Below are 26633 nucleotides of genomic sequence, written 5' to 3'. Positions count from 1 at the left end.
GTAAGCGGTTTATTGTATATATATATATATATGTTGTATGTTCCAAAATGTTACAAACGTCCATGCTTTGATGTAATTTATTCTGAATAATTAGGTTAAATTTCACACGAGAAAATATGTAAATCAAAATCGGAAGTAGACACGGGTCATCATCGAATCGTCATCTGTATTTTCAAATTTGCTGGATAAGACTTAACCTGCAAATGAGAAAACTATTGAAATCAAATGATACATCTGCGTTTAATATCATCTATATTGACGATTGTACAAAAAATATTAAATATTTAGTATATAAAGGAAATAAAGACGAGACAAATACAGAATGAAACAACCGCTTTGTTTGTCTTTACTATGATTAAGTTTCAACTGTTATAATTGAATTTCACGGTATCAAAAATCAAGTTACTTTAGACTGAGTAATTCGGATACCGTATTTGTAGTTTAGGATAAGTATAATCAGTAACAATTACATCCAGACAAATATACTTGAAATTTCAAACTTTTCAAATGAACAATTTAATTTTAGTATTTTATCAACTTCAAAAGTCATTTGTCATTCATGTGCTTCACATTGAAGCAAAAAATGTTCAGATAGGTTACTCATGTAATTTATGAATAATATGATATTGTTTTGTTTCAACTTCTGCTTTCATTTGGGAAAATATTTTCTTTACCTCTCTTTACTGCTTGAACAATTTCTTCTACTAAAGGAATCCACCACACGAATTTTTCCTGATCTTTGTTGTCAAATGTTTTCGAAGCATCTTCAGATTGGTCACCTGCAATAATAACAGATAATTTGATATAGCTTCAATTGAATATTTTCATCTCGGTTTTTCAAACTTTTGAAAATTTGGAACCAAATGGAACAAAATATAAAAATTTAGTGTTTTGAACTTATCCCTGATTTAAACAAACAATTTTAGTTGAAATTTGTTTTTTTATCAACAAAACAAATGTTTTCCTTACCTCTCTTTACTGCTTGAACAATTTCTTCCACTAAAGGAATCCACCAAACGAATTTTTCCTGATCTTTGTTGTCAAATGTTTTTGAAGCATCTTCAGATTGGTCACCTGCAATAATAACAGATAATTTGATATAGCTTCAATTGAATATTTTCATCTCGGTTTTTCAAACTTTTGAAAATTTGGAACCAAATGGAACAAAATATAAAAATTTAGTGTTTTGAACTTATCCCTGATTTAAACAAACAATTTTAGTTAAAATTTGTTTTTTTATCAACAAAACAAATGTTTTCCTTACCTCTCTTTACTGCTTGAACAATTTCTTCCACTAAAGGAATCCACCAAACGAATTTTTCCTGATCTTTGTTGTCAAATGTTTTTGAAGCATCTTCAGATTGGTCACCTGCAATTTTAACAGATAATTTGATATAGCTTCAATTGAATATTTTCATCTCGGTTTTTCAAACTTTTGAGAATTTGGAACCAAATGGAACAAAATATAAAAATTTAGTGTTTTGAACTTATCCCTGATTTAAACAAACAATTTTAGTTAAAATTTGTTTTTTTTTATCAATAAAACAAATGTTTTCCTTACCTCTCTTTACTGCTTGAACAATTTCTTTCACGATAGGAACCCACCAGAAAATTTTTTCCTGATCTTTGTTGTCAAATGTTTTTGAAGCATCTTCAGATTGGTCACCTGCAATAATTACAGATAATTTGATATAGCTTCAATTGAATATTTTCATCTCGTTTTTTCAAACTTTTGAAAATTTGGAACCAAATGGAACAAAATATAAAAATTTAGTGTTTTGAACTTATCCCTGATTTAAACAAACAATTTTAGTTAAAATTTGTTTTTTTTTATCAATAAAACAAATGTTTTCCTTACCTCTCTTTACTGCTTGAACAATTTCTTTCACGATAGGAACCCACCAGAAAATTTTTTCCTGATCTTTGTTGTCAAATGTTTTTGAAGCATCTTCAGATTGGTCACCTGCAATATTTACAGATAATTTGATATAGCTTCAATTGAATATTTTCATCTCGTTTTTTCAAACTTTTGAAAATTTGGAACCAAATGGAACAAAATATAAAAATTTAGTGTTTTGCACTTATCCCTGATTTAAACAAACAATTTTAGATAAAATTTGGTTTTTTATCAATAAAACAAATGTTTTCCTTACCTCTCTGTACTGCTTGAACAATTTCTTTCACGATAGGAACCCACCAGAAAATTTTTTCCTGATCTTTGTTGTCAAATGTTTTTGAAGCATCTTCAGATTGGTCACCTGCAATAATTACAGATAATTTGATATAGCTTCAATTGAATATTTTCATCTCGTTTTTTCAAACTTTTGAAAATTTGGAACCAAATGGAACAAAATATAAAAATTTAGTGTTTTGAACTTATCCCTGATTTAAACAAACAATTTTAGTTAAAATTTGTTTTTTTTATCAATAAAACAAATGTTTTCCTTACCTCTCTTTACTGCTTGAACAATTTCTTTCACGATAGGAACCCACCAGAAAATTTTTTCCTGATCTTTGTTGTCAAATGTTTTTGAAGCATCTTCAGATTGGTCACCTGCAATATTTACAGATAATTTGATATAGCTTCAATTGAATATTTTCATCTCGTTTTTTCAAACTTTTGAAAATTTGGAACCAAATGGAACAAAATATAAAAATTTAGTGTTTTGCACTTATCCCTGATTTAAACAAACAATTTTAGATAAAATTTGGTTTTTTATCAATAAAACAAATGTTTTCCTTACCTCTCTTTACTGCTTGAACAATTTCTTTCACGATAGGAACCCACCAGAAAATTTTTTCTTGATCATTGTTATCAAAGTTTTTTGAGACTTCTTCAGATTGGTCACCTGCAATAATTACAAAGAATTTTAAATTTTATATATCTTCAATGAAATACTTTCATCTCGTATTTTCAGATATTTTTGAAATATTCCGAACCATATGGGATAAAATATAAAAATTTAGTGTGTTTTCCAACTCGTCCCCCAAACAAACAAAATATCGTAAATGAATGAAATTGCTTTTAAATTCGGTTTTTATCCTATAAAATAAAATAATTGATTAAAACTGAATTATATAAAATAAAACGTGAAAATTTGTGGTGCACTAACAACTGAATCGGATGGAGTTTGAGATACAATAATGTGATTTACAGGGTTGTTGAGTTTTTTCGGCATTTGGGATTTAGAAAAATATCATATATCATTCTGGAATTGTTCGTCTGCATTTAAAATTTTTCGATTCGAATAAAAGTTTTAGTGAAAATACAGGTTCAAATGGCATACCGACCAAATTCCAGAAATAGTTACCAAATGAGTTGGCAAATGTTTGAGAAATGCTCACGTAATAAATTAGATGAATTGAACTTACGAGATTCAAGAGACTTTGCCCTGTAAAAATAAATGTAGACTATATTAAAGCTTTCCGTAACTTATCAATCCGGAAATTGTTAGAACATTTTATAATTGAGCTCGTTTGGAATCATTGAGAAAGACATGCATCATTTTTATACGCAAAGTTGTATTTGAATTAGGATCAAACATGAATCAATAATAAACAATGGAATTAACGAAATTTAAAAATAATTTCGATAGTGGATAAATACTCTATCTATCTAAATACTCCGTCTATCTTGGCATTTTATTCCTGAATAAAATCTTCAACTTTTTCATGTTGCCAGAAAAAAGTTTCTCAACAAAAACTAATTTAAAGTACATTGCTAGAATAAACCTGTATTGTTTAGTTCATATAAAAATTGAAATGTATCAGATTGAATGAAAACAGAACGCGGCGATGAGGTAAAACTAACCTGGTTAATCCAAAACTGCAGATTATCATGGCCAGAACGAGTACTGCAATTTTTCCAGACATTTTTTCTTCCTTGTTCTTCTCTGTTGGAAGTTGACTGAATTTGAAACAAAATTCGACTGTATAGAAAGTTTGAAGCAAGCGCATTTTATACACTTTACCTTTCCGTCTGTAAACAGATGTTTTATTGAAATATAACACGCAATAAAAAGCTTATGTTGTTCCATAAGGTGAATTTTTTGGAATAAATTACAGATGATATCCGGATGAATAAATATTAATTAATTTTCTAATTATTAAGACTCGGATCCAGCTGTATCAGTTTCGCAATATTCTAATAAATTTGATTTGTAATGTAGAGGCTGATTAGCAGCTTAAATTGTTTTGGCCTAATGTTTTCGTTTCGTTAGGAATTGTCCTTACTTTACGCTGACTTTAAAGAATATTCACGTTTTGTGTAATTGATGCAATTCTTGTATATTTAAAAAACGTAAGTCAAAAAATTAAAACAGAAATCGATTGTTTGATCAATGAAATATTAATTATAGTATCGATAAAATTTTAGTTGATTTCTTACTACACTTACTACAATTGAATACAATTCACGGAAGGATGCGACTTTTGAATCAAGGCGGAAATTAATATGGGTTGCCGTTTAGTTTATATTCAGAGAAATAATTGAAAATAGAAATTCAATATGGCGTTTCTAGATTTCCAAGAAAACTGTTTTATTATTATTCAATCAATGACCAATTTTGTATTATATAAATTTATTATATATATATATTGATTATATAATAAATAAACCTAAATAATACCAACCGTTTTTTGGATTGAGTTGCACATGAATGAATAAAGGTAAAAGTGAGAAATCGAGCAAATAACAGCTTAAGATAATAATTATACACCGAGTTTTATTTTAGGAAGTAACATGGTAACCGGTATCGGCGTTAATCGTTTGCAATTTTTCTTTAATCAAAATGTTTCATGTTTTGTTAGGGACGGGGCACCCGTAGTGTGTGTACCAGGTTAGGATTAGGCCATAATTTTATTACGATTTTCCTAATTTTAGTTCTATTACGAGTTCGGGGACTGTCTGGGTTAGCCAGGTTAGCCTCGGAATTTAATTGTTCATTTTAGGACGAAGTGGAACGATGTCAAAGTTTTCAATTTACACCCCTTAACATGAATGGCGATCCTTTTTACTGCCAACATTCGAAATTTTATGTTCGTCAATAAAAAGAAGAAGACTAGTGGATTATTTGAAAAATCATATTTGAAAACATGGATTCCAATGAATATGAAATGCCGAAAGGCTTTAACAATAACACATCAGTTGTATTTTTTGCATATAAATATATATAACAAAAAAAAAATTGTGCATTGAATCGTTATAAAACAGTTTGCTTGGAAATTTAGAAACGCCATATTGAACTTTCATTTTCGTTATTATTTCTGAGTATTAGACGACAACGCATAATAATTTCCGCCTCGATTCAACAGTCGCATCCTTCCGTAAATTGTATTCAATGCAGTAATAAGTGCAGTAAGAAGTAAACTAAAATTTCATTGATACTATAATTGATATTTCATTAATTAAAAAACTAGTTTCCTATTTAATTCCTTGATTTACGTTTTTTTTCAAATGTACAAGAAAGGCAACAATCACACGAGAGCAATGAGAACATAAAATGAGAACAATTTCTAACGAAAAGAAAATATGAGACCAAAACAATTTGAGCTTCTAACCAGCCTCTACATTACAAATCAAATACTATAGAATATTGCGAAACTGATACATGTGGATCCGATTCTTAATAATTAGAAAAGTAATTAATATTTATTTATCCGGATATCATCTGTAATTTATTCCAAAAAAATCACCTTATGGAACAACATAAGCTTTTTATTGCGTGTTATATTTCAATAAAACATCTGTTTACAGACGGAAAGGTAAAGTGTATAAAATGCGCTTGCTTCAAACTTTCTATACAGTCGAATTTTGTTTCAAATTCAGTCAACTTCCAACAGAAAAGAACAAGAAGGAAAAATGTCTGGAAAAATTGCAATGTTAGTTTTAGCCATGATGATCTGCAGTTTTGGATTAACCAGGTTAGTTTTACCTCATCGCCGTGTTTGATTTTCATTCCATCTGATACATTTGAATTTTTATATGAACTAAACAACACAACGTAATTCTATCAATGTACTTTAAATTAATTTTTGTTTGAACTTTTTTCTGGCAACATGAAAAAGTTGAAGATTTCATTCAGGAATAAAATACCAAGATAGACGAGAGTATTTATCCAATTTCGAAATTATTTATCAATATCGTCGATTCCACTGTTTATTATTGATCCATGTTTAATCTTAACTCAAATATAGCTTTGCGTATAAAAAAGGATGCATGTATTTTTCAATGATTCCAAACGAGCTCAATTATAAAATGTTCTAACAATTTCCAGATTGATAAGTTACGGAAAGCTATAATAAAGTCTGCATTTATTTTTACAGGGCAAAGTCTCTTGAATCTCGTAAGTTCAATTTATCTTATTTATTACGTGAGCATTTCTCAATCATTTGCCTACTCATTTGGTAACTATTTCTGGAATTTGGTCGGTATAACATTTGAACCTGTATTTTCACTAAATCTTTATCGAAAATTTTTAAATGCTGACGAACAATTCCAGAATGATATATGATATATTTTTAAAATCCCAAATGTCGAAAAAAACTCAACAACTCTGTAAATCACATTATTGTATCTAAATCTCCATCCGATTCAGTTGTTGATAAATGCATCACAAATTTTCACGTATTGATTTTATATGATTTAAATTTTATCAAAAAAAAAAAAAGGAAAATGAAAAATAAATAATCTTATTTTAAATTTGAAGCTATATCAAATTTGAAATTCTTTGTAATTATTGCAGGTAACCAATCTGGGAAATCCTCGAAAACCGTTGATAACAAAGATCATGAAAGATTTTGGTGGATTCCTTTAGTGGCAAAAATTGTTAACGCAGTAGAGAGAGGTAAAGCCAATAATTCGTTTTATTAAAAATCCGATATATTTTGTTTTATATAATTCGAAATTTTCAGAAATTTGAAAATACGAGATGAAAGTATTGAATTGAAGCCATATAAAATTTAAAATTTTCTGTAATTATTGCAGGTGATCAATCTGATGAAGCGTCAAAAACATTTGACGACAAAGATCAGGAAAGATTCTGGTGGATTCCTATAGTGGAGGAAATTGTTCGAGCAGTAAAGAGAGGTGAGGCGGATATGTTGTCTTATAAATGAAAGCAGAAGTTGAATCAAAGCATTACCTATATTCTATATTATTCATAAGTTACATGAGTAACCTATCTGAAAAAAAATATTTTAAGAAACATCGCTGGTACAATTGTAAGAGCAGTTAAACTGATCAATTCATCATCATAGTTCAATCTAATGTATTTCACAGAAAACAAAATACATACTTTCATAAAATGTTAACAGTAAAATTATTTTGATCTATTGATGACTGATATATTACTTTTAAAGTTGATGAAATACTAGAATGATATTGTTCAATTGGAAGATTTGAAATTTTAATTATATTTGTCTGGATGTAATTGTTACTGGTTATACTTATCCCAAATTATCAATACCGTTATCTAAATAACCTAGTTCAAAGTAATTTAATATTTGATATTTTTGATTTTAATATTGAGTAAATTTCAAAAATACCGTAAATATAGTAAAGACAAACAAAGCGGATGTTTTATTCTGCAATTCTTCACTCGCCTTGTTGTCTTTATTTCTGTATTGGAATATTTTGTATCTTCGTTACAATCTTCTCTAAAAATATCATTTAGCGCATAAGTATTATTTGACTTCATTAGTTTTTCTTCGGCAGGTTAAGTCTTATCGAGCAAATTTGAAAATACAGATGACGATTCAATGATGACCCGTGTCTACTTCCGATTTTGATTTACATATTTTCTCGTGTGAAATCTAACCTAATTATTCTGAATAAATTACATCAAAGCATGTACGTTTGTAAAATTTTGATCGATGGATTCCAAGAAAGATATTAGGACATAAACATACAATAAACCGCTTACTATACGAACAATTCTGTGAACTGTTTATACAGACTGAAGTAAATGATAAAACTTTATGATGTTGCTGTATATATTTCAACACTATGTCAGTGATCTATCTGCGAGTCTTAAACGTTTTTGGTTTGGCTCATTGTGCATTTGCAACATCTGCTACATTTTCGCATCCTATATTGGTGGGTTCATTGTGAAAAACTGCAAATTTTATGATCCGAAAACATTACACGAATAGCTTGCTTAGTTACCAATATTGTTTACCCGCCTAACAAGCAACTCTATAAACGAGCAGCTGATCAAATATTAAGAACCAACTATCTGTATTTTAAAAAAAACGAGTATTTTTTCTTTGAAATATCATGCATCATTCACTAAACCTCGTGAAGCTGACATAGAAATACTGGAAGGATATTTGCCAGCAGTGCATTTCGCATCGTTGCTTCGCCACGTAAACACACTGAAACTATTTCTTATCGTTTGCTATATACATTTTGATCCGTATATTAGCTCACTACTCGTAGAAAACGATGTTTCAATTCCAGACGTAATATAGATAGACAATTATGGTCAATCGAATCCTGCTATGCATCAAGAAACTTAAAATATCAATGACGGAATGCGTAGTTTCGAACAATCAAATCGGAGAAGGATAGTACCCAATGCCTAAAAGATTATCATTAATAATATTCTAAAATCGTCGATGTTGCACAATTTATTGCTTTCCGTTCTCATATTCGTGTGAATATTTAATATTAGTCGTGGTGCAAAATTGGTGTGGCAATGAAAATTATTGCTTAATATGGCTTGATATATTTGTGTAGTCATAGTCAAGTTTATTTTTCCCAAACAGTCATACAAATAAACAGATATAAATGCAAAATTTATGCCAAAAGGCAAAGAACATAATTTGATTGATGAAGGGAAGCGGCGGGGAACCAAAGTTAGGCTGTTGATTCGAAATTCAGTAATGAATATCACACAGTTTGCAATAATGATAGATTCATCTTGATGACGACGACTCGTTTTCCCATTGTCGCCGTTTTCAGCATTTACCAATACTCCGCCATATATCAAATGTATATAAGTGATTCAAGAGAACCGCTGCACAAGGTCAGAAACGTTTCTGAGATATAATTGCAGTATGCAGCAAGTCTCTTGAATATCCTAGGATATTTATCTTCACTTCTGCTACAGACTCCTTGCATTATATGCACTACCATTGATTACAATTCACCGAAGGATGCTACAGTTGAATCAAGGCGGAAATTATCTTGGGTTGCGGTCAAATTTATACTCAGAAATATTGACGAAAATGAAAGTTCAATATGGCGTTTTTAAATTTCCAAGAAAACTGTGATATAATATTTCAATTAATGCATACGTTTGCATTATATAGGTTTATGCAGAAATACTACCGAGTTGTTATTGTTAAAGCCTTTCATATTCATTGGTATCCATGTTTTTAAATATGATTTTTCAAAAATCCACCAGTATTCTTCCTTTTAATGATGAACATAAAATGTCTAACGTTGGCAGTAGGACAGATCGTCATCCCTAATATTGGGTACAAATTAAAAAGTTTGACATCGTTCCATTTCGTTTCAAAATGAAATTCTAACCCCCAGAAACAGCAAAGTATTCCTGAACAATATCTTACAACATTTTTTACAACTCATGGTGTTTCTAAAGAAATGTGTTGATATATCCGATGTATCAAAATGAGACTATCTGTGAACAAATCAGTAATAGCTAACATTGTCGTTAAATTCAGATATTGAGTTATGTCGGAAGAAGTAAAAAAAATCGATATTTCGCTCCTGCACAACTTCACTAAACATCCCCCTCCATTTTCACAATAAAAAACGTTATGATTAAAATAATATTGCACAAGATCATTACCGATTTTTATTCATTTTATATCGGAAATGACAAACCTTTTTACTGAAAACGTCACCTATTTTATATTCATCAGCAAAAAGAAGAATGTTGATGGATTTAATGTAAATTCAATGTGAAAACATGAATTCGCATGAATATGTAGGACCAAGAAGGGTTTTCAACAGCTCATTCGTATTTTCATGACTTAAACTTGATGACAGAACTATTGCCAGTAGCTGATGCGTAATAATATACCGAAATAGTAAATCAAATATTGTGTGAATGCATTATGAATGATTTTTCCTGTTTTAAATCTTGACTTAACAGAGCATTTTAAAAACCGCGGATCAGTGGTTTGTTTTCCTGTCCTATATTATGTCTTCTTATACTTATATGATATAGGAACAATCAAAAAATAGGTCGGGACGGTCGGGATTTAAATCAGAAAGCCCCCAATACCTGCGGTAGTATTAAGTTCGAACTTATTTTATTTGAAAATAATTTTTTGTATGATTATGCATTAGGAAGAAACTATTTGAGTAATCTCAACTAATATATAAAATTTAGATAAAATCACAATTATTTTTATACATATATATCCGGAAGTTCTGTGTTATAAGGATCTAAGCCCGCTCTGAATTTATCATCATTACGGCATGTCAAGATTAACACCATCACATCAGCAGGTAGTTGATGTCGCTGGGTCGATTCCTTGATTGGTTGCAAACAACGTCAACTCGGAAATCTTTTCACCAGATAAAGATGGCGTCCGGGTAAAACATTGCAGCAGAAGTTTCGGATCTGCAAACACAGTAAGAGAATTGTTATAAACGATATTTATTTATAATTTTTGTGCTTTGAATTTCAAGCGGAAATACAACTACCAGCAGTTTATGTTTCAGAGTGCCATCGATCGGGATCTATTCGACGAAAAACCGAATCTAAAGAGATTGAATGAAATTGCTAACAAAGATTTTCGGGAATAAAAATGTTAAAACAATCGCGGGACAAAGAAACTATCGGTGTATATGGATAAGATAACGAATAAAACAATTAAGTTACGTTGTAAACCAATATGATCCTAGGTCCTTGAGTTTGATGTTAAACTTTTGAGTGTCTACATTTTCTTTTCTTGTCGTGCTGCTCTGCTATAACTGTTTACAATACAGCTCGCATTTAAATTGTTCATTTGCAGTTTTTGAATATATTTTGTAAGCGAATATTGGAGATTATAGTGCCATGGTGTTATCGTACACATAAAGGAGGCGAAGAACAAGCGAATAAATGTATTTAAGGCAATGTTTTATGATTTTCTTACCATCGCTTGTAGACGACAGCATACAGAGATAGGCCTGTATAACAGCGATGTCGATGAGAAATAAACCATGGATCATCTGCGAACAAACAAAAGCTCGAATATGTTAAAGAAAACTAGACTTCTTCCAAGAACAATATTCTTAATATCAAAATCTTAGACTTGAGAGGATTTAGTAATGATGCCTGACTCTCTTCGTTTGCTGAACAATTTGTTGTTCTCCCATTGACCATCTAGGAAAAAGATATTTTGAAGTTTTGCTGAAATTGATGGTATTGATGGCGTGAACGAATTGTAATTTTTCTCTTTAATGAGAGCGCAATGGTTTTCAACATCCCGAAATAAAACGATAATTAAATGAGATATTTTGGTCTCGTAGAAATCTCATTAAACTTGTAAAACTCCGATATCCGATAATTTATCCGATAATAACCCAAAGAATCCCGCCTCACATCATCGATTTTTGAAACATGAGCATCTAATTTGTTCCTTTTAGAAATACGAACTGTTAGCATTCAGTTACATTTTGTATTAACACCAATAATAGTTACTTCGCAAAACAGCTCACTTTGTACGAAATTCGTATAAGTACACAATAATATTGTACTCTGTTGTATTGAAAGGTACAACAAGGTGACATCCCCATAATCATTCCAATCCCAGTAATTTACACCAAGTGTGAGATACCATACTCTTCTACAAGTTACGCCTGGGTTAATCTTGTTTGTTGTTGATGTTATAAAAAAACGGAATTTGATTACAATTGTAGTTCATCGTTGACATAAAATACCAGCTTACACGTTTCAAGTCGATGTTTTTTCCTGAATATATCTTTCGACTCCGCGCGAATGTTAAAAGCACAAGAATCACGAAAACAGAACCAAATCTACACTTCATCGTTTTACCATCCTCAAATCTTGAGTGAGGAATAGGCTTAAGGAACAATAAGCTATATTGTGTATATGCTGTCGGGAATCGATAGTAAAGTCGAAAATCATTAGAGGGGAACTGTATAATTCATGTCTCAATGCTGTTTACTCTTTTTGCTGCGCATGTAGATTGGCTGGGCGGTGTGGCGCATTGTGCTAAGCGTGAAAATACGCTTGACACATTACCTGATTACCCTCAATGATTCCGTTGGTTCGAATCCCGGGGAAGATAATTATGTGCGAGAGGATTGCTAGACTCTTGGCCGTCGTTGTAGGATGGTTCACGCAATCGCTAGAAAATTACGGCTTTACTCGACCACCAAGCCCAACCATGCACAGAAAACAAAACAAAAAAACTGGCCCACTGATCCCATACCGGCGACATGGACTGGTAACCGGACGATAGATTCGCCGTATTATTAAGTCGTCTTATCGTCTTTTCTTTCCCCCGAGATAATTATGCAAATTGTAAATCCTATTCACGCATGCTTAACCTGAAGCGCAATGCTCGTGTCGAACCACCCCATCACGTGTTGGAGTTGTGACCTGCTAGATTCCCGTGTAGCGAGATTTTCACTTTTAATAAGACAAAAGAGCTGTGCTCAAATATATGGACACGTTAACCAGAGCGAAGCAGTATTTACCTTTGACGCCACCGGTACCCACAAAAAATTCCGAGTTTCGCGTAGAAATAATTTACAGATCAAACCGGACAGCCAGTGTTCCCATGGATAAAATAATACAGCGAAATTTTAGACGAAATATCAGATTTCATGCGAAATTTAGAAATAAATAAAATGTATTAAGGTGTTCAGTTGGTTATGGCCTCTATATCGCAAAAACTTGATACAAGGAGAGGTAAAACTCACTGCAGGATGGCTGTTTGCAGGTATTGCGACAAAAACATTGTTTAACCAGTAGATCGCGTGGCGCAAGTTAAGTTCCTTTGCATTCTTATTTTTCAGTATAATTGATCCTGAAATTAGATTTCCCTAGAAGACTAGTTATAAAGTATATTATATTGCAACAATATAGAGCTTGCGTAACAAGATATGTTTTTAAACAAATGCTTTACACATTTTATATTCTTTTGTATTTAAAATATTAAAAGTAATACCTAGCTCAATAACTAGCGTGTTGTGCATGCACTCTCAAGCTGTGGCTGTGGAGGAAGCCGAAAAACGGCAAGCCCTTATGTGAACCACCTTGCAAAGACGAGGGGTTCAGCAATTTGCTCGTTCAGTGCCCCGTCACTCTTGAGATTCGAAGGTACGTTACGTAGGTATAATACTTGAAATATATATGCCTCAGGAATAAGCCCGAATAACCCAGATGCGCCGAACAGAAAATTATTTTGAAGCATTCGAAACGATACCATGTGACGTCATGCCTAATAACCATTAATTACCACTGCCCATCATTACCTAATACACCGTTTAGTATTGGTCAAAACGGATCACTGGATAGCTATTATCAGAACGTCGTTTCTTGTCCGAAAATCAATACCGTATTTGTCCAAAATATTCTTTTGACACCAAACTTTAAACATGATCTACATGAATATATATTGTGAGACCGACATGACATGTGGGTATTCACATCAATTAACTAGAGCAAAGTTTAGTAAAGATGACGCAGATGTCAATGGGTGATTTAAAACATAAATTACATGTTTATTGAAGATTCTATGTTCTGATCCGAATTCATGAATGACCTTCGAAGCTATATTGAAGCAGGGAAAAACTTATCAACACGTCACAAGAGATCCGGATCGGGTTTTTAATAAAGCGTTTACAAACCTTTCAACATAAAATTAGTAGAGAAATATTCAAATTTAGTCTTGTAAGCCGTAGTGATGGTAGTCAATGCGAGTTATACTGAAATTCATTATCCAAGAGCATTATCCATTTCTCGAGGCAGGCAGCATTGCAAGTGTATGCTGTGTAGAGTAGCTAAAATTTAATGAATTATCAAGAATAAATGCCATGCTCCTGCTGTCATACTGCAGGAAGACCTAAGATACCAGCAGGAGTATTCATCCATTGAATAGGATTTACATATTTATTTAGAGGACGAGGGAAGACAATAATACCACTTATTCATATGGCCAATCACAGTCTATCCTCCGGTTACCAGTACATGTCGCGGGAATGGGATCGGTAAGCCAATTATTTTGTTTTCTGTGCATGGATGGGCTTGATGGCGGAGGACTGTAATCTACCAGCGTTTGCGTGAACCATCCAACGGAGGCGGCCAGGAATCTGGCAATCCTCCCGCACAAAATTATTTCTCCCGGTATTCGAACCTGTGAACCCACGCAGAGTTTTCAGATGCTGAGACAAGCGATTTCCACGCTTAGCACGATGCGCCACACCACCGAGCCAATCCAGAGTATGCACAGGAAACAGGAAACAGCATTGCGACACGAATTATGCACTTAGCCTCTATTGATATTTCTATTGCAGACATTATATACACAATATAGCTTATTGTTCCTTAAGCCTATCCCTCACTCAAGATTTGATGCTGTTAAAACGATGAAGTGTAGATTTGGTTCTGTTTTCGTGATTCTTGTGCTTTTAACAATCGCGCGGAGTCGAAAAATATATTCAGGAAAAGAAATCGACTTGAAACGTGTAAGCTGTTATTTTATGTTGTCGTATTAACTACAATTGTAATCAAGTTCTGTTTGTTTTTGTAACATCAATAACAAGTAAGAATAACCCAGACTTAATTTCGAATGTTACCTCGGCAATTAAAACAACACAATTAAACGCACTATGGCTTGAAATTCTGACACTCAAAGCTATTTGTACTAAAATCTCTTACTTTTAGTTATGCGGAGTATGGTATCTCACACTTGGTGTAAATACCTGGGACTGGAATGTTTTGTGGGGATGTCACCTCATGGTACCTTTCAATACAACAGAGAACGATATGAATGTTTACTTATACAAATATCCCAAGTAAGCTTATTTGCGAAGGATTTATTTATCTAAAAATTGTGCTTCAATAGAGTGTAAAAAGTAACTGAATGCTAACAGTTCGTATTTCTAAAAGGAACAAATTAGATGCTCATGTTTCAATCATCGATGATGTGAGGCGGGACTCTTTGGGTTATTATTGGATATATTCACAAACGGGTGAGTCTCGCCGCAATTTTAATGAGATGGTTATGATGTCATCACACAAGAACAAAATATCCCATTCAATTATCGTTTTATTTCGAAGTGTTGCAAACCATTGCGCCCCCATTAACAAGAAAGATTATGAATTTTTCAATCCACAATACCATAAATTTCATCAATACTTTTTTGAAAAATTATTTTTAGATGGTCAATCACAAAGAAGATCAGGCATCAATATTGAATCCTCTCAAGTCCAAGGTTCTGGTTTTCATAACGTTGTTATTAGAAGACGTCTAATTTTCTTTAACATATTCGATCTTTTATTTGTTCGCAGATAAACAATGGTATCATTCTCATCGACATCGCTTCTATACAAACTACGAGACCTATCTCTGTGTGCTGTCGTCTGCAAGCGATGGTAAGAAAATCGTAAACATTGAAATAAAATTTATTCACTACAATAAATATGTGTACGATCGCATATCAGTAGCTTCTTGTCCGGAAAGAAGTTTAGCCACTGCACAATAACATCCAATATCCGCCTATACAATGTATAAAACTCGAAACTCCAAATGAACAGAATCAACGTGAAAATTTAGCGAATGATATGATAATATTTTAGCTGAAGCTGCCCAATTAGACTTTACGCTATTAAATACCTCGAAAATACGCGCCGCCGGGGCCCACAAGAAAGAAATATCTTACAATTATCTTATACTTATTAAGTTATTATTCTTATAGACCGAATACTTTTTTTCGTCCAAGCGATTACATTCCCTTTCTCATTTGCAAAAATTTTTGTGAACAGTTTTAGTCAATCACTGCAGATAGAATTTCTTCGATTGGTTTCCGGACGGGCGTACTCTGTCAGGATAATTAGTTTGACTTTGCCCTAACCCACAAACCGCTGGTATTAATATTTCCGTCTGTAATTTAGAGAACGGAAATTATGAAGGAATGCCGTTTACAATAGTTATCTTACTGTGTTTGCAGGTCAGAAAATTTTGCAATGTTTCACCCGGACTCCTTCGTTATCTGGCGAGGAGATTTCCAAGTTGACGTCGTTTGCAACTGAACAAGGAATCGACGCAGCGACGTTAACTACCTTCGGATGTGGAGATCTGGTTCCGTCAGACTATTTGTTGGGTTAACAATAGTATTAGCATTTTTGTGAAATGTCGTCTTGTTTGTAATTATTCAGAAGTGGTCTTAAATCTTTATAAAACAAAAACACCGATTATACAAGTATAAAATTTCTTGTGATTTATCAAAAATTTGATTCTTGACATATCAGGTGGGAACATTCAAACCGTTTCTTCTTAAAACCTAATCCTCCCGGTTTGACGCATGCGCGACGTTTCAGACGTTTTGCAATGCTGTGTGTATACCATGAGGTCTGGAATGTTTGTTATGGTCTTGCTTGAAAGAAAATCTTATTCCCCACACAACGATATGAGAATGAACCTTATATGACATTTAGAAGTGATAAAATTTCGCTTACATATCACGCGTGTACTTCCCGCTGCGATATAAAAACGTCGCACAACAAGAAAATGATTCCATAAACCTTGGCGTTGCGCGCTAACCAATAACAAAAGCTAGTATGATAAGGTCTTATTTTGAAGGTCATTTTATATGCTACATAACATAGGAGAGTGGACATCTCACAACGTCAGGAAGTTATAAAAATATCGAGTCGTTTGATCGCAGCTGCCTCACCGAAAAAAAGTTAGGCGTTTTATCTCGCTAATTCTCCTTGTCTGACGATTATAAGCTTTTATGATTCATAATAAATGTTTTATTATGACTCACAAAAGCTTTCAACGCGATAAAGCACAAACAAACAACCGATCGATCTATCAAGCTTAGCCTGGCCTGATTCGATGTGGTGACTTCTCAAACGGAAAATTTCCAAAACGCTTGAACAACGCGCGCTATGGAAAAGCGTTTAGTATCATATGAAAGAGAAAACCAATGTGCAGTCAACTGTATAGTTACATTTCAGCTTTACAATAGCTATAAACGTCCAACAGCTGATAGAATGAGAGAGTGTAAATATTTTTGTTATTTTTTGACGTTATGAGAGACCTCTTGAAAGAAGTGTTTTAGTTTACGGTCCTCCAGTGACATCTAGCGTATAGTACTCTAAAATACCTTTCCAATGGTATATAATTATTGTATATTGGGTAAATTTTGGGGGTCGTATGACATTAATAAAAATGTATTCAAGATTGGGCTCGATTGTGCGTCTGAAACAGGATGCATAATCACACAAAAAAAAATTTTCTTGAAATTGATTTCATCATTGTTTGAAATAAAAGATCTTCAAGATCTATACAATATCGCAATCAGTTATTGGAGGCGTCCTGGTTCAAATTTGTAAAAGCTTCCGGCCTGCCACGATGGAGATAGTTTTGCAATTGACTGTAAAATCATATTTATTTCGCACAAAATATGACGAAGTCGTCATATTCAGCTTATGATGAGTTATTATGATATGAACAGAACAATATTAACAGATAGATAAGTAGATATTAGGAGATAGTTCCTTTTTTTCGATAAGTCTTCGGTTTCCGACCGATATTATCGTTGATATTTCATGTTTCTTGGTGCATAGCAGGATTCGATTGTCCATAATTGTCTATTTTTAATACGACTGGAATTGAAACATCGTTTTCTACGAGTAGTAAGCTAATACCGATCCAAATGTATATAGCAAACGAAAAGAAATAGTTTCAGTGTGTTTGCGTGGCGGAGCAACGGTACGAAATGCATTGTTGGCAAATATACTTCCAGTATTGCAACAAAAACGATTTATTATTTCTATGTCAGCTCCACGAGGTTTAGTGAATGATGCAGGATATTCCAAGGAAAAAATACTCGTTTTTTTTTTAAATACAGATGGTAGATTCCTAATATTTGATCAGTCGCTCGTCTATAGAGTCGCTTGCTAGGCGAATAGATAATATTGGTAACTAAGCAAGTCAATAATGTAAGTTACGTCGTTACAAAACTATCTTAATGTTCCCTGCACCTTGATTTCAAAATTCAACCAATAATTGATGCGAAAATTTTTGAGGCAGCAGATGCTGCGAATGCACAATAAGCAAACCCAGATACGTTAATGACTGGCAGAACGATCACTGATATAGTGTTGCAACATATACAGTTGCATCATAAAGTTATACGATTTGCTTCAGCCTGTACAAACCGTTCATAGATTTGTTCGTATAGTAAGCGGTTTATTGCATGTATGTTCCAAAATTTTACAAACGTCCATGCTTTGATGTAATTTATTCTGAATAATTAGGTTAAATTTCACACGAGAAAATGTAAATCAAAATCGGAAGTAGACACGGGTCATCATCGAATCGTCATCTGTATTTTCAAATTTGCTGGATAAGACTTAACCTGCAAAAGAGAAAACTAATGAAATCAAATGATACATCTGCGTTTAATATCATCTATATTGACGATTGTACAAAAAATGTTAAATATTTAGTAAGGAAATAAAGACGAGACAAATACAGAATGAAACAACCGCTTTGTTTGTCTTTACTATGATTAAGTTTCAACTGTTATAATTGAATTTCACGGTATCAAAAATCAAGTTACTTTAGACTGAGTAATTCGGATACCGTATTTGTAGTTTAGGATAAGTATAATCAGTAACAATTACATCCAGACAAATATACTTGAAATTTCAAACTTTTCAAATGAACAATTTAATTTTAGTATTTTATCAACTTCAAAAGTCATTTGTCATTCATGTGCTTCACATTGAATCAAAAAATGTTCAGATAGGTTACTCATGTAATTTATGAATAATATGATATTGTTTTGTTTCAACTTCTGCTTTCATTTGGGAAAATATTTTCTTTACCTCTCTTTACTGCTTGAACAATTTCTTCTACTAAAGGAATCCACCACACAAATTTTTCCTGATCTTTGTTGTCAAATGTTTTCGAAGCATCTTCAGATTGGTCACCTGCAATAATCAAAGATAATTTGATATAGCTTCAATTGAATATTTTCATCTCGGTTTTTCAAACTTTTGAAAATTTGGAACCAAATGGAACAAAATATAAAAATTTGGTGTTTTGAACTTATCCCTGATTTAAACAAACAATTTTAGTTAAAATTTGTTTTTTTTATCAATAAAACAAATGTTTTCCTTACCTCTCTTTACTGCTTGAACAATTTCTTTCACGATAGGAACCCACCAGAAAATTTTTTCCTGATCTTTGTTGTCAAATGTTTTTGAACCATCTTCAGATTGGTCACCTGCAATAATTACAGATAATTTGATATAGCTTCAATTGAATATTTTCATCTCGTTTTTTCAAACTTTTGAAAATTTGGAACCAAATGGAACAGAATATAAAAATTTAGTGTTTTGAACTTATCCCTGATTTAAACAAACAATTTTAGTTAAAATTTGTTTTTTTTATCAATAAAACAAATGTTTTCCTTACCTCTCTTTACTGCTTGAACAATTTCTTTCACGATAGGAACCCACCAGAAAATTTTTTCCTGATCTTTGTTGTCAAATGTTTTTGAAGCATCTTCAGATTGGTCACCTGCAATAATTACAGATAATTTGATATAGCTTCAATTGAATATTTTCATCTCGTTTTTTCAAACTTTTGAAAATTTGGAACCAAATGGAACAAAATATAAAAATTTAGTGTTTTGAACTTATCCCTGATTTAAACAAACAATTTTAGTTAAAATTTGGTTTTTTTGTCAATAAAACAAATGTTTTCCTTACCTCTCTTTACTGCTTGAACAATTTCTTCCACTAAAGGAATCCACCACACAAATTTTTCCTGATCTTTGTTGTCAAATGTTTTCGAAGCATCTTCAGATTGGTCACCTGCAATAATTACAGATAATTTGATATAGCTTCAATTGAATATTTTCATCTCGTTTTTCAAACTTTTGAAAATTTGGAACCAAATGGAACAAAATATAAAAATTTAGTGTTCTGAACTTATCCCTGATTTAAACAAACAATTTTAGTTAAAATTTGGTTTTTCATCAATAAAACAAATGTTTTCCTTACCTCTCTTTACTGCTTGAACAATTTCTTTCACGATAGGAACCCACCAGAAAATTTTTTCCTGATCATTGTTATCAAAGTTTTTTGAGACTTCTTCAGATTGGTCACCTGCAATAATTACGAAGAATTTTAAATTTTATATATCTTCAATGAAATACGTTAATCTCGTAATTTCAGATATTTTTGAAATATTCTGAACCATATGGGATAAAATATAAAAATTTAGTGTGTTTTCCAACTCGTCCCCCAAACAAACAAAATATCGTAAATGAATGAAATTGATTTTAAATTTGGTTTTTATCATATAAAATAAAATATTTCCGTTGCCTCTCTCTATTGCATGAACAATTTCTTTCACGATAGGAATCCACCAGAAAATTTTTTTCTGATCTTTGTTGTCCAAGGTTTTCGAGGATTTTTCAGATTGGTCACCTGCAATGATTACAAAGAATATCAAACCCGATATAGCTTCAAATTCAAAACAATTTTATTTATTTGTTGTATGTTGTTGTTGATAAAATCTGAATTATATAAAATGGAAAGTGGAAATTTGTGATGCATTTACTAACAACTAAATCGGATGGAGATTGAGATACAATAATGTGATTTACAGGTTTGTTGAGTTTTTTTCGGCATTTGGGATTTTAGAAAGATATCATATATCATTCTGGAATTGTTCGTCTGCATTTAAAATTTTTCGATTCGAATAAAAGTTTTAGTGAAAATACAGGTTCAAATGTCATACCGACCAAATTCCAGAATTAGTTACCAAATGTGTTGGCAAATGTTTGAGAAATGCTCACGTAATAAAGAAGATAAATGAACTTACGAGATTCAAGAGACTTTGCCCTGTGAAAAGAAATGTAGACTTTATTATAGCTTTCTGTAACTTATCAATCCGGAAATTGTTAGAACATTTATAATTGAGCTCGTTTGGAATCATTGAGAAAGACATGCATCTTTTTTTATACGCAAAGTTGTATTTGAATTAAGATCAAACATGAATCAATAATAAACAGTGGAATTAACGAAATTTAAAAATAATTTCGATAGTGGATAAATACTCTCGTTTATCTTAGCATTTTATTCCTAAATAAAATCTTCAACTTTTTCATGTGGCCAGAAAAAAGTTTCTCAACAAAAACTAATTTAAAGTACATTGCTAGAATAAACCTGTATTGTTTAGTTCATATAAAAATTGAAATGTATCAGATTGAATGAAAACAGAACGCGGCGATGAGGTAAAACTAACCTGGTCAATCCAAAACTGCAGATTATCATGGCCAGAACGAGTACTGCAATTTTTCCAGACATTTTTTCTTCCTTGTTCTTCTCTGTTGGAAGTTGACTGAATTTGAAACAAAATTCGACTGTATAGAAAGTTTGAAGCAAGCGCATTTTATACACTTTACCTTTCCGTCTGTAAACAGATGTTTTATTGAAATATAACACGCAATAAAAAGCTTATGTTGTTCCATAAGGTGAATTTTTTGGAATAAATTACAGATGATATCCGGATGAATAAATAATAATTACTTTACTAATTATTAAGACTCGAATCCAGCTGTATCAGTTTCGCAATATTCTAATGAATTTGATTCGTAATGTAGAGGCTGATTAGCAGCTTAAATTGTTTTGGCCTAATGTTTTCATTTCGTTAGGAATTGATCTTACTTTACGCTGACTTTAAAGAATATTCACGATTTGTGTAATTGTTGCAATTCTTGTATATTTCAAAAACGCAAGTCAAAAAATTAAAAACAAAAATCAATTGTTTGATCAATGAAATATTAATTATAGTATCGATAAAATTTTAGTTGATTTCTTACTACACTTACTACAATTGAATACAATTCACGGAAGGATGCGACTTTTGAATCAAGGCGGAAATTAATATGGGTTGCCGTTTAGTTTATATTCAGAGAAATAATTGAAAATGGAAATTCAATATGGCGTTTCTAGATTCCCAAGAAAACTGTTTTATAATCATGCAATCAATGACCAATTTTGTATTATATACATTTATTATATATATATATATATGTTGATTATATAATGAATAAACCTAAATAATACCAACCGTTTTTTGGATTGAGTTGCACATGAATGAATAAAGGTAAAAGTGAGAAATCGAGCAAATAACAGCTTAAGATAATAATTATACACCGAGTTTTATTTTAGGAAGTAACATGGTAACCGGTATCGGCGTTAATCGTTTGCAATTTTTCTTTAATCAAAACGTTTCATGTTTTGGGTAGGGACGGGCACCCGTAGTGTGTGTACCAGGTTAGGATTAGGCCATAATTTTATTACGATTTTCCTAATTTTAGTTCTATTACGAGTTCGGGGACTGTCTGGGTTAGCCAAGTTCGCCTCGGAATTTAATTGTTCATTTTAAGACGAAGTGGAACGATGTCAAAGTTTTCAATTTACACCCCTTAACATGAATGGCGATCCTTTTTACTGCCAACATTCGAAATTTTATGTTCGTCAATAAAAAGAAGAAGACTAGTGGATTATTTGAAAACATGGATTCCAATGAATATGAAATGCCGAAAGGCTTTAACAATAACAAGTCAGTTGTATTTTTTGCATATAAATATATACAACAAAAAAAAATTGTGCATTCAATCGTTATAAAACAGTTTGCTAAGAACTTTAGAAACGCCATATTGAACTTTCATTTTCGTTATTATTTCTAAGTATTAGACGACAACGCATAATAATTTCCGCCTCGATTCAACAGTCGCATCCTTCCGTAAATTGTATTCAATGCAGTAAGAAGTGCAGTAAGAGTTAAACTAAAATTTCATTGATACTATAATTGATATTTCATTAATTAAAAAACTAGTTTCCCATTTAATTCCTTGATTTACGTTTTTTTTCAAATGTTCAAGAAAGGCAACAATCACACGAGAGCAATGAGAACATAAATGAGAACAATTTCTAACGAAAAGAAAATATGAGACCAAAACAATTTGAGCTTTTAACCAGCCTCTACATTACAAATCAAATACTATAGAATATTGCGAAACTGATACAGATGGATCCGATTCTTAATAATTAGAAAAGTAATTAATATTTATTTATCCGGATATTATCAGTAATTTATTCCAAAAAAATCACCTTATGGAACAACATAAGTTTTTTATTGCGTGTTATATTTCAATAAAACATCTGTTTACAGACGGAAAGGTAAAGTGTATAAAATGCGCTTGCTTCAAACTTTCTATACAGTCGAATTTTGTTTCAAATTCAGTCAACTTCCAACAGAAAAGAACAAGAAGGAAAAATGTCTGGAAAAATTGCGGTATTTGTTTTGGCCATGATAATCTGCAGTTTTGGATTAACCAGGTTAGTTTTACCTCATCGCCGTGTTTGATTTTCATTTCATCTGATACATTTGAATTTTTATATGAACTAAACAACACAACGTAATTCTATCAATGTACTTTAAATTAATTTTTGTTGAGAACTTTTTTCTGGCAACATGAAAAAGTTGAAGATTTCATTCAGGAATAAAATACCAAGATAGACGAGAGTATTTATCCAATTTCGAAATTATTTATCAATATCATCAATTCCACTGTTTAATATTGATCCATGTTTGATCTTAACTCAAATATAACTTTGCGTATAAAAAATGATGCATGTATTTTTCAATGATTCCAAACGAGCTCAATTATAAAATGTTCTAACAATTTCCGGATTGATAAGTTACGGAAAGCTATAATATAGTCTACATTTATTTTTACAGGGCAAAGTCTCTTGAATCTCGTAAGTTCAATTTATCTAATTATTACGTGAGCATTTCCCAATCATTTGCCAACACATTTGGTAACTATTTCTGGAATTTGGTCGGTATAACATTTGAACCTGTATTTTCACTAAATCTTTATCGAAAATTTTTAAATGCTGACGAACAATTCCAGAATGATATATGATATATTTTTAAAATCCCAAATGTCGAAAAAAACTCAACAACCCTGTAAATCACATTATTGTATCTAAATCTCCATCCGATTCAGTTGTTGATAAATGCATCACAAATTTTCATGTATTGATTTTATATGATTTAAATTTTATCAAAAAAAAAAACGAAATCGAAAAATAAATAATCTTATTTTAAATTTGAAGCTATATCAAATTTGAAATTCTTTGTAATTATTGCAGGTAACCAATCTGGGAAATCCTCGAAAACCGTTGATAACAAAGATCATGAAAGATTTTGGTGGATTCCTTTAGTGGTAAAAATTGTTAACGCAGTAGAGAGAGGTAAAGCCAATAATTCGTTTTATTAAAAATCCGATATATTTTGTTTTATATAATTCGAAATTTTCAGAAATATGAAAATACGAGATGAAAGTATTTAATTGAAGCCATATAAAATTTAAAATTTTCTGTAATTATTGCAGGTGATCAATCTGATGAAGCGTCAAAAACATTTGACAACAAAGATCAGGAAAGATTCTGGTGGATTCCTTTAGTGGCAAAAATTGTTAACGCAGTAGAGAGAGGTAAAGCCAATAATTCGTTTTATTAAAAATCCGATATATTTTGTTTTATATAATTCGAAATTTTCAGAAATATGAAAATACGAGATGAAAGTATTTAATTGAAGCTATAGAAAATTTAAAATTCTCCGTAAATATTTCAGGTGACCAATCTGATGAAGTTTTAAAAACATTTGACAACAAAGATCAGGAAAGATTCTGGTGGATTCCTATAGTGGAGGAAATTGTTCGAGCAGTACAGAGAGGTGAGGCGGATATGTTGTCTAATAAATGAAAGCAGAAGTTGAATCAAAGCATTACCTATATTCTATATTATTCATAAGTTACATGAGTAACCTATCTGAAAAAAAAATATTGGATTCAAAACAAAGAAAACAACGTACATACTTTAGTAAAATTAAACATTATTATTAACATTAAAATTATTTTGATCTATTGATGACTGATATTTATTTTTAAAGTTGATGAAATACTAGAATGATATTGTTCAATTGGAAGATTTGAAATTTTAATTATATTTGTCTGGATGTAATTGTTACTGATTATACCCATCCCAAATTATCAATACCGTTATCTAAATAACCTAGTTCAAAGTAATTTAATATTTGATATTTTTGATTTTAATATTGAGTAAATTTCAAAAATACCGTAAATATAGTAAAGACAAACAAAGCGGATGTTTTATTCTGCAATTCTTCACTCGCCTTGTTGTCTTTATTTCTGTATTGGAATATTTTGTATCTTTGTTACAATCTTCTCTAAAAATATTATTTAGCGCATAAGTATTATTTGACTTCATTAGTTTTTCTTCGGCAGGTTAAGTCTTATCGAGCAAATTTGAAAATACAGATGACGATTCGATGATGACCCGTGTCTACTTCCGATTTTGATTTACATATTTTTTCTTGTGAAATCTAACCTAATTATTCAGAATAAATTACAACAAAGCATGTACGTTTGTAAAATTTTGGTCGATGGATTCCAAGAAAGATATTAGGACATAAACATAAAATAAACCGCTTACTATACGAACAATTCTGTGAACTGTTTGTACAACTGAAGTAAATGATAAAACTTTATGATGTTGCTGTATATTCAACACTATGTCAGTGATCTATCTGCGAGTCTTTAACGTTTTTGGTTTGGCTCATTGTGCATTTGCAACATCTGCTACATTTTCGCATCCTATATTGGTGGGTTCATTGTGAAAAACTGCAAATTTTATGATCCGAAAACATTACACTAATAGCTTGCTTAGTTACCAATATTATTTATCCGCCTAGCAAGCAACTCTATAAACGAGCAGCTGATCAAATATTAAGAACCAACCATCTGTATTTAAAAAAACGAGTATTTTTCCTTTGAAATATCCTGCATCATTCACTAAACCTCGTGAAGCTGACATAGAAATACTGGAAGGATATTTGCCAGCAGTGCATTTCGCATCGTTGCTTCGCCACGTAAACACACTGAAACTATTTTTTATCGTTTGCTATCTACATTTTGATCCGTATATTAGCTCACTACTCGTAGAAAACGATGTTTCAATTCCAGACGTATTATAGATAGACAATTATGGACAATCAAATCCTGCTATACATCAAGAAACTTAAAATATCAATGACGGAATGCGTAGTTTCGAACAAGCAAATCGGAGTAGTATAGTACCCAATGCCTTAAAGATTATCATTATTAATATACTAAAATCGTCGAGGTTTCACAATTTATTGCTTTTCGTTCTCATATTCGTGTAAATATTTAATATTAGTCGTGGTGCAAAATTGGCGTGGCAATGAGAATTATTGCTTAATATGGCTTGATATATTTGTGTAGTCATAGTCAAGTTTATATTTCCCAAACAGTCATACAAATAAACAGATACAAATGCAAA

General features: G+C 31.6%; 3 protein-coding genes across 12 annotated transcripts; 2 read left to right on the top strand and 1 right to left on the bottom strand.

The window, feature by feature from the left end:
- Positions 1–61: 61 nt before the first annotated feature.
- On the bottom strand, positions 62–21608 carry LOC120342869 (uncharacterized). Of its 9 annotated transcripts, none has more exons than XM_078110365.1 (12): positions 21481–21608; positions 21058–21077; positions 20556–20660; positions 20232–20336; positions 19938–20042; positions 19642–19746; positions 19346–19450; positions 19050–19154; positions 1265–1369; positions 970–1074; positions 675–779; positions 62–212 (listed from the first exon to the last, which is right to left on the bottom strand). In XM_078110365.1, exons 1-12 carry the CDS (start codon positions 21540–21542, stop codon positions 193–195), a joined length of 1047 nt encoding a protein of 348 aa, XP_077966491.1. In that variant the 5' UTR covers positions 21543–21608; the 3' UTR covers positions 62–192. The 9 variants fall into 9 exon arrangements, with proteins under 9 accessions (XP_077966491.1, XP_077966492.1, XP_077966498.1 ...); XM_078110366.1 differs by having other exon boundaries at positions 62–197; XM_078110372.1 differs by lacking the exon at positions 675–779 and having other exon boundaries at positions 62–197.
- On the top strand, positions 5812–25694 carry LOC120342882 (uncharacterized). 2 transcript variants are annotated; one of them, XM_078110382.1, is made up of 6 exons: positions 5812–5922; positions 6325–6344; positions 6744–6845; positions 6986–7087; positions 24886–24987; positions 25559–25694. In XM_078110382.1, exons 1-6 carry the CDS (start codon positions 5861–5863, stop codon positions 25561–25563), a joined length of 393 nt encoding a protein of 130 aa, XP_077966508.1. In that variant the 5' UTR covers positions 5812–5860; the 3' UTR covers positions 25564–25694. The 2 variants fall into 2 exon arrangements, with proteins under 2 accessions (XP_077966508.1, XP_077966507.1); XM_078110381.1 differs by lacking the exons at positions 5812–5922; positions 6325–6344; positions 6744–6845; positions 6986–7087 and adding exons at positions 23446–23582; positions 23986–24005; positions 24402–24503; positions 24644–24745.
- LOC120342881 (uncharacterized) lies at positions 14552–16438 on the top strand. The gene is made up of 6 exons (XM_078111270.1): positions 14552–14674; positions 14874–15004; positions 15099–15181; positions 15371–15424; positions 15501–15584; positions 16160–16438. Exons 1-6 carry the CDS (start codon positions 14576–14578, stop codon positions 16315–16317), a joined length of 609 nt encoding a protein of 202 aa, XP_077967396.1. The 5' UTR covers positions 14552–14575; the 3' UTR covers positions 16318–16438.
- Positions 25695–26633: the final 939 nt, after the last annotated feature.

This window comes from Styela clava, chromosome 3 (assembly GCF_964204865.1).
Source record: "Styela clava chromosome 3, kaStyClav1.hap1.2, whole genome shotgun sequence".
In the NCBI taxonomy this organism is placed as follows: Eukaryota; Metazoa; Chordata; class Ascidiacea; order Stolidobranchia; family Styelidae; genus Styela; species Styela clava.
Note: the sequence above shows the minus strand (reverse complement) of the source record. Positions and strands in the feature narration are given on the sequence as shown.